Source organism: Oxyura jamaicensis, chromosome 2 (assembly GCF_011077185.1).
Source record: "Oxyura jamaicensis isolate SHBP4307 breed ruddy duck chromosome 2, BPBGC_Ojam_1.0, whole genome shotgun sequence".
NCBI lineage: Eukaryota > Metazoa > Chordata > Aves > Anseriformes > Anatidae > Oxyura > Oxyura jamaicensis.
Window position 1 is genome coordinate 49,179,989 of NC_048894.1, and position 13,036 is coordinate 49,193,024.

Genomic DNA, 13,036 nt, shown 5'->3' on the forward strand with positions numbered 1-13,036 from the left:
TGCCAGAGATGAAGCCCCCCCGCGGCCCACAGAGAGGCCCCTGGTGGGGAAGGCCCATGGTGTACTGCAGCGGAGCAGAACTCCCTCCACAATGCAGTCCATTCAAGAGCAGCCCAGGAGGGTTGGCACCCCACAAGAGCGACCCCACACCAGAGCAGCTCCCAAAGAGCCCATGTTTTTGCTGCCTGTGGAGAAACCCACACAGGAGCAGCCCAGGAAGGTTGGCACTCCATGGCAGAGCAGGGGGGAGAGTGACCATGAAGGAGAAGTGGAATCAAAGCACCAAGGACTGACAGCAGTCCCCACTCCTGGCACCCCCTGTGCCACTCAGAGCAGGGAAGAGGTAGAAGAGAGCGGATGGGGGAAGGTGCCCCCAGCTTGTTCCTCTGTTTCTCACTGCTTCAGCCTGTCAGCAATAAGTAATAAATTTCATTAATCTTCCTATTCTAAGTCTGTTTTGCCCGTAACAATTATTGTAGAGTGATCCCCATTGAGGTAAACTTGAGGAACCCTTGAGGTGCACTTTTTCATTTATCAGAGAACTACCTTTCTGAGAAGCCCTGGCTCCCCTGTTCTGAATTTGTAACAGCAATCTCTCCTCCTTCTTCCACTCTGGATACTCCTATTTGAAGCGGCCAGCTTGGCCACACTTAAAACATCTTCTCAAAGCCTGTCCCTGCTAGGATTTGGGCTGCAACACAGGTAGCTTTCCTTGTCTGCCATTCATTCACCTCTCTTCCTCTCCTTTCCATCCTGGGCCCTCTATCTCCAACCCTCTGCCTCACTGCCCAGTACGCTGTGAATACCATTTGTTTCGCTCTCTGCTTTTCCTTCTCATCTCCCCTCCTGGCATACACCTTCGTACTACCCGCACTGTTCACTCCATCCTCCCACCTTCTGGAGCTTTTTCTACATATCTGGCTGGGCTTTAATCACAAAATGAACTTTAAAGAGCCCTTTGGCTACTTGGTCCTCAGGATTCATCCCCGAGTAATTTCTAATTCTGACCCCGAGTCTCTCGTAGGATTCCTATGTTGTGGGTTGTTATTATCACAGTTAGATAAGCAGATATTTATGCTCTATTGGAATTACTCTCGGTCTGGGGGGAGTGTTAGTTCTTTCCGATTCTTGCATAGCTGCCTGGCAAATCGTTCCCCTCCTAAACGTTCTTCTCCAGTGAATAACATACTCAGGATTGACATTTCCCCCCCAGGAATATAAATTAGGCCTTAGAAACAGATTTGACTGTTCTGCTGGGCCCTCAATTAAAGACTTAATTTCCTTCCTAAAACTCCTAACCTCTCTGCTGGTAAGGGGGGCGTGGCACTGGCCCCACATCGGCCCTGCACGGCCCTGAGGCCCCACCGGGACCCCCACCCGCCTCCACTCCTGCCTCTCCGTGCTCTTGGCGCGACTTCTCCAGGGACAGCGTCAGTTGCAGTCCCTGTCTCCCCTCCTGGAGCACCTGCCGCTGCCTCCGGTGCAATATTAGGATTACAGGGAGCATAACTTGATTCCTCCTCCAAAAACAGAACCTTACTGTTTACATATAAATTTCAAGCCTAAATTTCAAGAATTTTCACCAGTATTTAGGCTAAAAAACTGAAGTTCCTTTTATTAGCTTTTTAAGCCAGACACTTATACAATATCAAACAATTTTTTTAATTATATATATATATATTTATTCTTTTTCCCTAGTTTTTGGGTTGTTTTTCCAAATCCTTACCGTTCTCTCCAAAGGGCTATCTTTAGGCACAGTCCCGGGGTCTCCAACTCCACCCTGCTGACTCTTGGAGCCCTTAATCCCCAGCTCTTCCCGACGTACTGCTGTGGACTTTACCACCCACAGGGTACCACACACCCTCACCTAGGATTAGGACAGAGGTGAGGTGTACTGCCGAGCACCTCACTTCACCGTGCTCGGGGTACCGTACACCTAAGGGCCAAAACCCCCCAAGACTCTCTTTCACTCCTCTGCTCTTTCTTTTGCTTCATCCCTCTCCAGCCAAGGGAACTTCCTTCATCCCCTCGCAGGACTACTGAGCCTCGCAGATCAGGACTTCATATTTGCTCCGCGCTAAAAGTGCGTCTCATTCGCACTCACACATTCACACACCAGAGTCTCCCGGAACCCAATCCGAGGCAAAACACAATAAAGTTTCCCTTACCTCAGTCTGTGCACAGCTTCCCGGTCTGGGTTATCAGCAGTAATCCCAGTGCCTGTTCCTGATCCGGGCTGGACTATATGTGGGCTGTGTCTGTGTATGTTTGTGCTGGCCTCCCTTCTCCCCAGAGCTTCGCAGAGCCTGTCTTCAAATTAACAGTCTCGGTCCTTTGCCAGCCATACCGAGATGGCCCACCACCCCTGATGGGACCACTGAAATCAGCAGGGTGCACCTTCCTGTCTGTGGTGGCAAGAAATCTTTGGCAGGTGACAAGATCCCAGACAAGCCCCCAGACTGTGAGAAAAATCTCAAATAATCTTCTTCAGACAGGATCTTCTGTGAAGCTTATTTTATTCGCGATTGCAACGGCGGGCATCCTGTCAATCAGGAGCGCATTTTAGTAAACAAATCATAACCTTTTATTCCCTATTACCGGACACCTGATCGCCTTCCCTGTTTCCTCATTGGCTGAGTACTACAGGTTCACAAGCTACTCAACGCTCCTCTATACCATATATGTACTATTTCTCTTTTTTTCAACCCTTTAATTTCTCCTTTCTTATGTTTTGAGAACTTGTGATCTTTGTTTTACTGTGCTCACACTGCTCATCCTGTTTTTTCTCAAGCTTCTACCTTATTTTGGAACAGTGAGGCCTTCTGTCCACTTATCTACTTAGCATTTCTCCTTATTATGACCACACAACTACCCTGGAATAAAGAAAAGTAATTCTCTGCTGCAAAAACACAGCTTTGTTTCTCACACTGTGATATACTAGCAAAATCAGAACTCGTCTGTCTAAAACATACAAGTGTAGGTGAAATACTATTTCATATTTGTGGAAGAACAATAGTCTTGAATTGTTCAGTAAAAGGTGAATGAGCTGTAGTCATGATTATAACAGATTATTAATTGATTATGTGTCAGGATTTTTTCTTATTTATCTTTGCCTATTCACTGCAGAGCATTTGTTGAATTTTACTTATTCCATTACAAATAATACTTGAAGATAACAAAATGTATATCCGTCACATTTTTATAAACACAATGTACTCATTCTGTCTTAGATATGGTAAAAGAACTTACTGTATCTGCTGGAGATAACATACAAGTGATACTACCCAAAAATGAGGTTGAACTGAATGCCTTTGTTGTCCCACCACCGCCTACAGGTGAGTTGAACGGCCTTGCCATATAGGAGATGTTCACGCTCTATCAGCCTGTAAATGTAGATAAGTCCCAAGTTATGTGATCGTTCATACTTTAGAATAAAATCTAGTGTCCTCTTTCCACCTTTTTTGTGGCTTCATCTGCAGAGAGCATTTCCTCCTTTGGATTTTAGAGATTTTGGGGTGGCTTGCATTTTTAGTATTTGAACTAATTAGTCAAATGATTCATTAAGAAAGCCTATGATTTCTACCAAAAGATGATGTGGCCAAGGTTATAGCATCTTGTTGTTAAGTAGAGGTTTGTGAAGAACTAGGTTCCGAACACATTTACCGTAAAAATACCAGTTACTGAGCTGCAGCAGCAAAGAATGTGTATTTTATAGATAGCTGTGTAAAACATTCACCACATGTGAAGCTGGTTTTTAAACCTATTTGGAAACTGGTGAACTTAATTTTTTTTACTTCTTGGGCTTATCTTGAAGGCAGAACTGATTATTCTTACACTGTGTTATTGGTCTTAGAAACAGCCTACAACTATGAGTGGAGCTTAATCAGTCACCCTGCTGACTATGGTGGTGAAATGGAGCACAGGTACACCCAGACACTGAAACTGTCTCATGTAAGTGAGCTGTAAGTTCAGGCCCATTCAGTGTGTTCAGTCCTTCCACAGGAATTTAACCTGTAATGAAGAGTACCTTTATTTGAGGAATTCTGGTTACTCTGAGTTGTCTTGACTTGCATGTGTCAACAGTTCTTTTTCAGATTTCCAGAAATACCTTTTTCAGAGTGCGCTCATAATTTTCTGAGATGGAGTAAAAATTACAGTGTTCCTCACCTTGGGGCAGTAACCAGTGCCTTTTATGTATGTGCTTATTTGAAACCTAGAGTTCCTTTTATATCAAGATTTTTGTATGTTTACAACACAATTGGCAGATTGCATGCAGATTGCATCTGTATATTTCACCATGTAACTGGATTTGTTCTGTGTATGTCTCAGTTATCGGTGGGACTTTATGCCTTCAAAGTGACGGTTTCTGGTGAAAATGCCTTTGGAGAAGGTTTTGTAAATGTCACTGTCAAACCAGGTAAATCAGTTGGCTAAAATAATTAATTTCTTCAACGCTCATAGTAGTATTACCTGTCTTTGTAGTAGTCTGTCAGTTATTGTCTTCCAAAGACATCTAGTAGTAGTACAGTCGTGCAGAGATGTATTTTGTGTCTTGCTGTCTTTAAACCATTTTAAACAAGTGCGGCTGAGGATCCTGCTTACTGCATTTAAGTGCTCTACCCTGTGCCCTCCTGAGGTAAGACCTGAGAAGGCATCATGACACCTTCTGTGGTCCACTCCTCTTCTAAAACGAGGATCAGCAAGTAGGCACTGAACTGGCTGTAGCAGTAAGTTACAGTGCACAGGTCTACCTAATTCATGCCGGATGGAAGTGGCTGCAGCAGAAGACTGTTGCATAAGTGCACTGCTCTTCAGTAACCTCATCTGTCCCTTGTCCAAAAAGGACTGCAGATGCTACGCAGCAGTCAATCCTAAACTTGGATCACTGGGAACTGTTGATCTGTAGAGTTACCAGAATATATTTGCCTGAGTCTTCACAATGCTTTCCTTGTCTTTCTTATAGCAATCAGAATTAATCAGCCACCTGTTGCTGTTGCTTCACCCAAAGTACAAGAAGTTTCTTTGCCTACAACTTCCACCTTCATAGATGGCAGTCGTAAGTACTAGACCAAGCTGTATTTTTAATATACAGTTAGAACACTACTGTTTATCAGTAACAAATGAAATTCTTTCCACTGTACTCACAGAAGTTCCCTGAATCATGATTCATGTTGAGAATTTGAGTCCAGTTGTGAATGATTTTTAAAAATAAAAAATTAATTAGATAAAATGTTTGTATGGTATGAGGCTGAGTAATATTCGTTCCAGAATGAGCTGTACTTTGAAGTTTTTTCTTTGTTGTTCTTCCTAGCTACAGAAAACCTGATTGCTTGATTTTATTTATTTATTTAAACACAATCAAGTGCATGTCAAGACTATAAATCCAGCCTTCAACTTCGGTAGTGTGTCAGAAGCTGCTACTTCCAAACAGCATATGATCTTAGAGTATTTTCCTGTCCTGCCTGGAATCCCCATTATGGGCCTCTGTGCCAGTCTGGGTTCATTGTAGAGAACTGCCATGTAAGATACAATGAGATGTCTGTGAGCTTGTTTTGAAGTGAAGCAAAGGTTTACATTTTTGTATTTACCAAGAAAAAATGAATGGGAATACTTAGGCATTCTACTTTCATGTGCAGTGTATCTGACTGAGATTAACTTTATCTGTATGTGTGAAGAATATATATATATATATATATATACACTATGGTAAAGCAAACAGAATGTAACTCATAATATGTGGTTCAATAGCTGTGGTACACGAACTCTGTTTGAATATGCTTGTAAAGATGATTATAGAACACCAGTTAGGGAACAGTTCATGAGAGACTTTAGTACTCATACAAGCCATTGTTACAATATACTGATACATTTCTCTTTAATGCATGTAGAAAGCATAGATGATATGAAGATAGTGAGTTATCACTGGGAGGAAATTAAAGGCCCTTTGCGAGAGCAGAAGGCATCTGCTGACACACCTGTCTTGCACTTGTCTAAGCTTGTTCCTGGAAACTACACTTTCAGGTACGCCTGCATGGATACTTTCCTTTCAGGTTATAAGTATTTCTTTGATGTCAGGTAGATGAACTGAAGAAACCCCTCACATTTCATGTGGAAACAGTTAGAGACCTGCTGCTCCACCTGCACTGTCACAAGTGCATGGGGCCACATGGGGTCCACCTGAGGGTGCTGAGGGATTTGGCAGATGTGATTCATGGGCTGCTTTCCATCATCTGTCAGTGGTCTTGGTCATCCGGAGAGATCCCAGGTGACTGAAGACTTGATAATGTGATACCCCTCTATAAGAAGGGTCGTAAGGATGACCTGGGAAACCACAGGCCTGTCAGCCTGACCTCAGTGCCAGGAAAGGTGATGGAACAGGTCATCTTGTGTGCAATCACACAATGTATGTGGAAACACTGAGGGATCAGGCCCAGCCAGCATGGGTTCATGAAAGGCAAGTCCTGCCTGACCAACCTCATCTCCTTCTACGACTGGGTGACCTGTCTGGTGGATGAGGGAAAGGCTGTTGATGTAGTCTACCTAGACTTCAGCAAGGCTTTTGACACGGTCTCCAACAGTATTCTTGTGGAGAAGCTGGCAGCCCATGGTTTGGACAGGTACACTCTTTGCTGGGTTAAAAACTGTCTGGATGGCAGGGCCCAGAGAGGGGTGGTGAATGGAGTGAAATCCAGTTGGCCACTGGTCATCAGTGGTGTTCCCCAGGGACAGGTGTTGGGGCCTATACTCCTTAATATCTTTATTGATGATTTGGATGAGAGAATTGAATGCACCCTCAGCAAGTTTGCAGATGACACCAAGCTGGGGGGATGTGTTGATCTGCCAGAGGGTAGGAAGGCCCTGCAGAGGGACCTGGAAAGGATGTGTCAATGGGCAGAGACCAACAGGATGAGGTTCAACATGGCTAAGTCCCAGGGCCTCCACTTTGGTCACAACAACCCCATGCAGCACTACAGGCTTGGGGGAGGGCGGCTGGAGAGCTGTGCAGAGGAAAGGGATCTGGAGGTGCTGTTCAATGCTCACCTGAATGTGAGCTGGCAGCATACCTAGTTGGCCAAGAAGGCCAACGGCATCCTGGCTTGTATCAGGAATAGTGTAGCCAGCAGGACCAAGGAGGTGATCGTCCCCCTGTACTCTGCTCTGGTGAGGCCGCACCTCGAGTACTGTGTTCAGCTTTGGGCCCCTCACTACAAGAAGGACATCGAGGTCCTGGAACGTGTCCAGAGAAGATGGACACGTTCCAGATGGAACGTGTCCATCACAAACCTGATGAAAGGTCTGGAACACAAGTCCTGTGAGGAGCGGCTGAGGGATCTGGGATTGTTTAGTCTGGAGAAGAGGAGACTCAGGGGAGACCTTATTGCTCTCTCCAACTGCCTGAAAGGAAGGTGTGGGGATCTGGGGGTTGACATTTTCTCACAGGTAACTGGTGATAGGATTAGAGGGAATGGCCTCAAGTTGCACCAGGGGAGGTATAGGTTGGAAATTAGGAGATGTTTCTTCTCAGAAAGAGGGGTCAGGCCTTAGAACATGTTGCCTAGGGAAGTGGTGGAGTCACCATCCCTGGGGTTGTTTAAGGAAAGGTTGGACGTGTTGCCTGGGGACAGGATTTAGTGGGTGATGTTGGTGATAGGGGGATGGTTGGACTAGATGATCTTGGAGGTCTTTTCCAACCTTAATGATTAAATGTTTGTTTGGTTTTGTGCTCATGTCTACCTCCTCAAAGAGCTTCATTTTTCTCCTGTATGCTCTTCGCCTTCATTTTGCACAGTAGAGAGATATAGGGACCAGTTTCATTAAGAAGTGCTTGCTGTGATTTTGTGATAGTGGTGTGATGATGCTTTGCAGCACAAAGTGACACCTCGTTTTGCATAAAAAATGAAATAACGTCCCATTCCTGCAACGATAAGTGGGAGAGAACATCTTTTATTTCTTTTCAGCTTAGAACTTGGCGAATGTCCTGACATGAGACTGCAGTCAGGATGTGAAAGTCATCCCCTGAGTGGTGGTGGCAGACAGAACAGTACTGGGAGACTGATCTTTGCAAGGCAGTGTGGTGTGCTGATTTTATAAGAGTAATTCTGTTATTTCTAAAAGCCTTTGTTCTGCTGCTGTTTTCCTCTAATTAATCCTTGCAAAATACAGTGGATTTTGTCCAGGCAACAGAAGCAATGTTTGCAGTTCTGGGTGCTTTAATTAAAATCAAGGTTCATTTTCTGGATTTCTTAATGTAAAGCCTAGTCTTGTACTTGTGTGCTTTCCATTGAACCAGCCTTGGCTGCCAGTAGGTAACAGCCTGCAAGTGGATAGATCAGGTATCAATGTAGCGTCAGCAGACTGTTTAAGCTTGCTCATGACCAGTGTACATGTATGTGAAACATGCTGCTTTGCATAAGCATCACCAAAAATTGCTGCAGCTTCCATTCTCTGTTCTTTACTGGAGTTATGCCATACTGTACAGTGGCAGAAGTGAGAGTAATATTTTTTTCCTCTATTGAGGACAGAGCTCAATTACAAGCAGTGCTGTTAAGTGTATTCTGCACACAAGAGAATTTAGAAATCAGTTCCTATATTCATGTGCCTTTAGGAGAGGTTGAGGTACTTGAATATAGAATAAGTAGCCTGTTTAAGCTCACGGGAAATTAGTTGGAAAACAAATCCAGCACTCCTGACCACATGTGTCAGCAGCTATATACCGTAGTTGCAACATCTGTGCATTAGAGATGTAGTTGGTTACCACACTCTGGAGGTCAATCTGTCATTGCTTTCAAGTCTCTCACTTTTAGATAATTTGCCACTGTGTTTCTGAAAGACAGTAGTGATTGTTTAAACCATGTGCTACTTTTAGTTTTGTGACTTGAGGTCTCCTTCCAAAATAAGAGCTGATAATAAAGTCCATTAATATTAGTAGCAGTGTGTTTCAAAGAAGTAAGAAGTTACAAGCTGTTTTTGTGTTATGACAAGCAGACTTTCTGAACATTTAGAATAGTTCTGCGTGTAGTTATTAACAGGGGCTGTTAGAGTATAGCCAGTGAATGAAATCCTGTTTTTTACTGACCAAATCTTTGAAGATTTTGTAACAAAAGCTATTTGAAATGATGGAGTTGCTGTTGATTGCAGGGAACAGTTTTCATCTGGGATCCAGAATAGCTAGGCCTTTTTTTTTTTTTTTAGGTTGCAAGATGTGATTGAAAATTAGACTTCTGAGTTTCTTTCCAACCTTAATTCAAGTCTATCTTTCTGAAGCAGAAGTTCATCTAATCTAGATCGGCGGCTCTGGTTTATGTATTGATTTTGCTCTCTTTAGGTACCATAAAAATGTGAATTTTTGACCTTATAACTTGGCAGCAGTCTGGTCTAACAATTTCCAATATTGTTTTTTCCTATCATAGGCTCACAGTTATTGATTCAGATGGAGCAGCCAACTCTACAATTGCATCTCTGACTGTCAACAAACCAGTAGATTACCCACCTATTGCTAATGCAGGACCTAATCAGGCAGTCACCTTGCCCCAAAACTTCATCACACTGAATGGAAACCAGAGCAGTGATGACCATGAAATTGTCAGCTATGAATGGTCACTCAGTCCTAAAAGCAAAGGCAAGGTGGTAGCAATGCAGGTATGTCTATTTCTCCTTACATAGTATTAGAATGCTCTTTCATCTTTGCCTTTCTATGAAGAAACACATACAAAAGTAACTGTTCAGGAGTACTAAAATATCTAGAGTGCTGCTGCTCCTCTCTGATGTATTCAGTTTTTTCAGATATTACGTCTAATTCCTTCTCATCATCACTTTTTTTATTATTTTTTCGTGCTTTATTGTCATTTCTCCTTCCTGCTGTTGTTTGTTCCCTAGGGGTATGGAAAGAATTTCAGTTCACTCTGTCTGACCTTGGACCCTAGCATCTGCTCCACAGGTTTGCGGCCCACAAACTTTTTTAGAGAAGGTAGTGGTAATCAGCATCTTCTTTAAACAGTTTCTCTTGCTGGAGAAAGCAGCACTTGAGAAGGAGCTTAATTTTTTGAATGAAAGATCACAAGGCTTCTGTCAAATTTCTCAAAGTTCACACTGTTTGGTGTTTTTCCTGCTCACTAAAACATGGTTTTCCTATGAAGGCCAACTGATTTTATGCTCTTTTAAGGTGGCATATTTATTTTTTCTTTTATTATATTTTTTTAAATCTGAGAATTCAAGGCAATAACGATTTTCAGTTAGATTATGTCATTTGCTCTTCCCCTTTCCACCAATGCTGTAGCCCCACTGTAGAAGGCAACCAGATTTGTCAGGCACGATTTGCCCTTAGTGAAGCCATGTCTCCAGTCACCTCCTTATTTTCCATGTGCCTTAGCAGAGTTTTCCAGATGGATCTGCTCCATATCCTTTAGTTCACACGAGACTTTCCTGGATAACATGATAATTGCAATTGTGACTGATGAAGAAATAAATTGTGATTTGTTATTTCTCAGGAGATGTGCCTCAAATTCTACTAGCAAAAGAACATATAGCTGGGCCTAGTCTTACTGTGAGCTTATATATGTGTCAAATAGTTACTGCCGTAAGTGAATGAGGACCAAGTTGTCTTGTTTAATATGTGTTTTTCCCCCAAGCCTCCCTGGCTGGGATCAAGTCAAGTATGCTTTTGTGTTTAATGACTTCTTTTTGTGTTTAACTGTCTTTCATAAATATTATATTAAACAATGTCATGATTTTTTAAAAATAATTCTGTAGTGTTTAATTTGGTGTTTAATTTGCTAATTGAGATAGTTTCCTATGTATTCTTTACTGTTCTTTATGATTTTAGTACAAGTTCATTACAATTACTGTTGTCCAGAAATAATGCAGCGATTATAGTAACATAAGAAATTAAGGTTCACTGTCTCTATATATACCTCTGGGTTGGTAGACAGCTGCAATATTGGGTATATGACATCTGTGCATCAAATTTTAAGTCTACTCTTTGTCTACAAGGTGCTTCCACTGCTTGCTCAAGCAATGAATTATTATTATTGTGAATTAAAATAAATTTTGGTTTTCCTTCATGTTTGCTCTCTAAGATGTTTTGAGCTTTTCTGTATCCATCTTTCTTCCTCTACCCTCCCCCCTCTCCGCTGTGTAGGGAGTGCGGACTCCGTACCTCCAGTTATCTGCAATGCAGGAAGGAGATTATACTTTTCAGCTGACTGTCACAGACTCGGCAAGGCAGCGCTCCACAGCTGAGGTCACTCTGATAGTACAGCCTGGTAAGTTGACCGCAGGCATGTCTGGGTCCCTCGGGGTGGACCAGCCTCACCTGATGCCTTAGCACCAGCCTCAAATACCTCATCTCCCTGCATTGCACCACTCAGGTGGCAGTCTGAACATCCAGTATCCCTGCACCAAGGACTCTTCCACCTCCATTTTCTATCAAAGCAAACAGTAGAACAGAACTGCAGAAAGCCCGGATGGTGATCCTGAAGGCTCCCACCAGCCTGATTATGTAAGGCACCCTGCACAGAGATGTTTGAGTGTACTTCTGAAAACAAAAATGTAGCTCTCAGTTTAATATCCTGCAAAGTCTACTTTGGTGTTCAATATATCAATCAATATTTTACTCAGTTTTCTTACTGTTTTGTAGTTCTTCAAGAACCCTTGTGTGATTTTAATTCTCCCTTGAATTCTGTTGCATGTTCGGGAGAGGGGGGGGGGTCAAGCAAGTAGTTTTCAAAAACTGCTTCTTTTAATTGGTTGTTTAGATTTGGAAGCTGAATGATGAACAGGCCCAAATGGACCAGGCCTCATCAGATTTTTTTAAAAAACTTTTACTATTTTTAAAAAATTTGGGGCTATAGAGCAATGTGGTGTCTTCCTGGTGTTGCTTATTCTACAGCTTTTTGTAGATGACCCCTTCTGGGGAAACTTTATAGTGGGCATTTAATGGAGAAATCAGGAACATGAATCACACGTACATCACGTAGTGGTGCCTTTTAGATTGGTGATAGTGTGGAAATGGGAAGGAGCTATTGCTGAAGGCAGGTCTAAGGAAGAGTAAATATTCAGGAAAATGGTAGCGTTCATGGTTTACCATGCCACAACAGCAAAGGTTGAAAACAGATTAATAGGTTGTTTCTGCAATAAATATTCAAAGGCTTGAAACTGAAGTTCAGTTAGTGGCATTGCACTAACAATGAGCAGCAGGAAACCTGTGGCAGTTCTTTTAAGGTAAAGAACCACATTCACGTGGGTAGTTTGAAAGGGTCACAGTGGTGGAACTAGATCAATACCACACCGCTCTTGTCATAGAACATTCTGATACTATGTACTGAGTGGACTGTAAAGTTCCTGGAGTGTGACTGCCTCCAGGTGTGACTGTGAAAAAGGGAAGTGCTTGCTGTGGAATTTGGCCTGTTACAGAGCTCATTTCTCCCACCTAGTACTTTTTGCTGGTTTGAGCACATTAGATGTGTGACTCACAAGTATATCTATGGAAAGGTGATGGAACACTTAATCCTGGAAAACATTTGCAAGTACATGAAGGACAAGAAAGTCATCAGGAGCAGTCAGCATGGATTCACCAAGGGGAAGTCATACCTGACCAGCCTGATAAGCTTCTATGATGAAATGACCACCCTATTAGATAAGGGGAGAGCAGTGGATATTGTCATCCAGGACTTCAGTAAGGCCTTTGACACTCTTCCCCGTAAGATTCCACTGAGATACTCTGAATCTTCTGAACTATGATCTGGGTGAGCAGGCAGTGAGGTAGGTTGAAAACTGTTTGAATGACTGAGCCCAGAGGGTAGTGATCACTGGTGCAAAGCCTAGCTGGAGGCCAGTAATGACCAGAGTATCACATAGGTCAATATTATGTCCTGTCCTGTTCAAGAACTTCATAAATGATCTGGACAATGAGGTAGAGTGCACCCTCAGTAAATCTGTGGATGATGAAAAAATATCAGGGGTGTCTGACTCACCAGAGGGTCATTTAGCCATCCAGAGGGACCTAGACAGTCTGGAGAGGTGGGCTGACAAATCTCAT

At 42.9% G+C, this 13,036-nt stretch overlaps 1 protein-coding gene across 6 annotated transcripts in view; it reads left to right on the forward strand.

Annotated features, from left to right (window-relative positions):
• KIAA0319 (KIAA0319 ortholog) overlaps positions 1 to 13,036 on the forward strand; it is a 62,401-nt gene that overhangs the window by 28,660 nt on the left and 20,705 nt on the right. For all 6 annotated transcript variants that reach the window (XM_035319369.1, XM_035319374.1, XM_035319371.1 and 3 more), the window contains 7 exons: positions 3,231 to 3,335; positions 3,854 to 3,951; positions 4,330 to 4,417; positions 4,964 to 5,056; positions 5,889 to 6,021; positions 9,411 to 9,639; positions 11,138 to 11,261. In XM_035319369.1, coding sequence (XP_035175260.1) covers positions 3,231 to 3,335; positions 3,854 to 3,951; positions 4,330 to 4,417; positions 4,964 to 5,056; positions 5,889 to 6,021; positions 9,411 to 9,639; positions 11,138 to 11,261 — 870 coding nt within the window. The remainder of the gene's footprint in view (positions 1 to 3,230; positions 3,336 to 3,853; positions 3,952 to 4,329; positions 4,418 to 4,963; positions 5,057 to 5,888; positions 6,022 to 9,410; positions 9,640 to 11,137; positions 11,262 to 13,036) is intronic.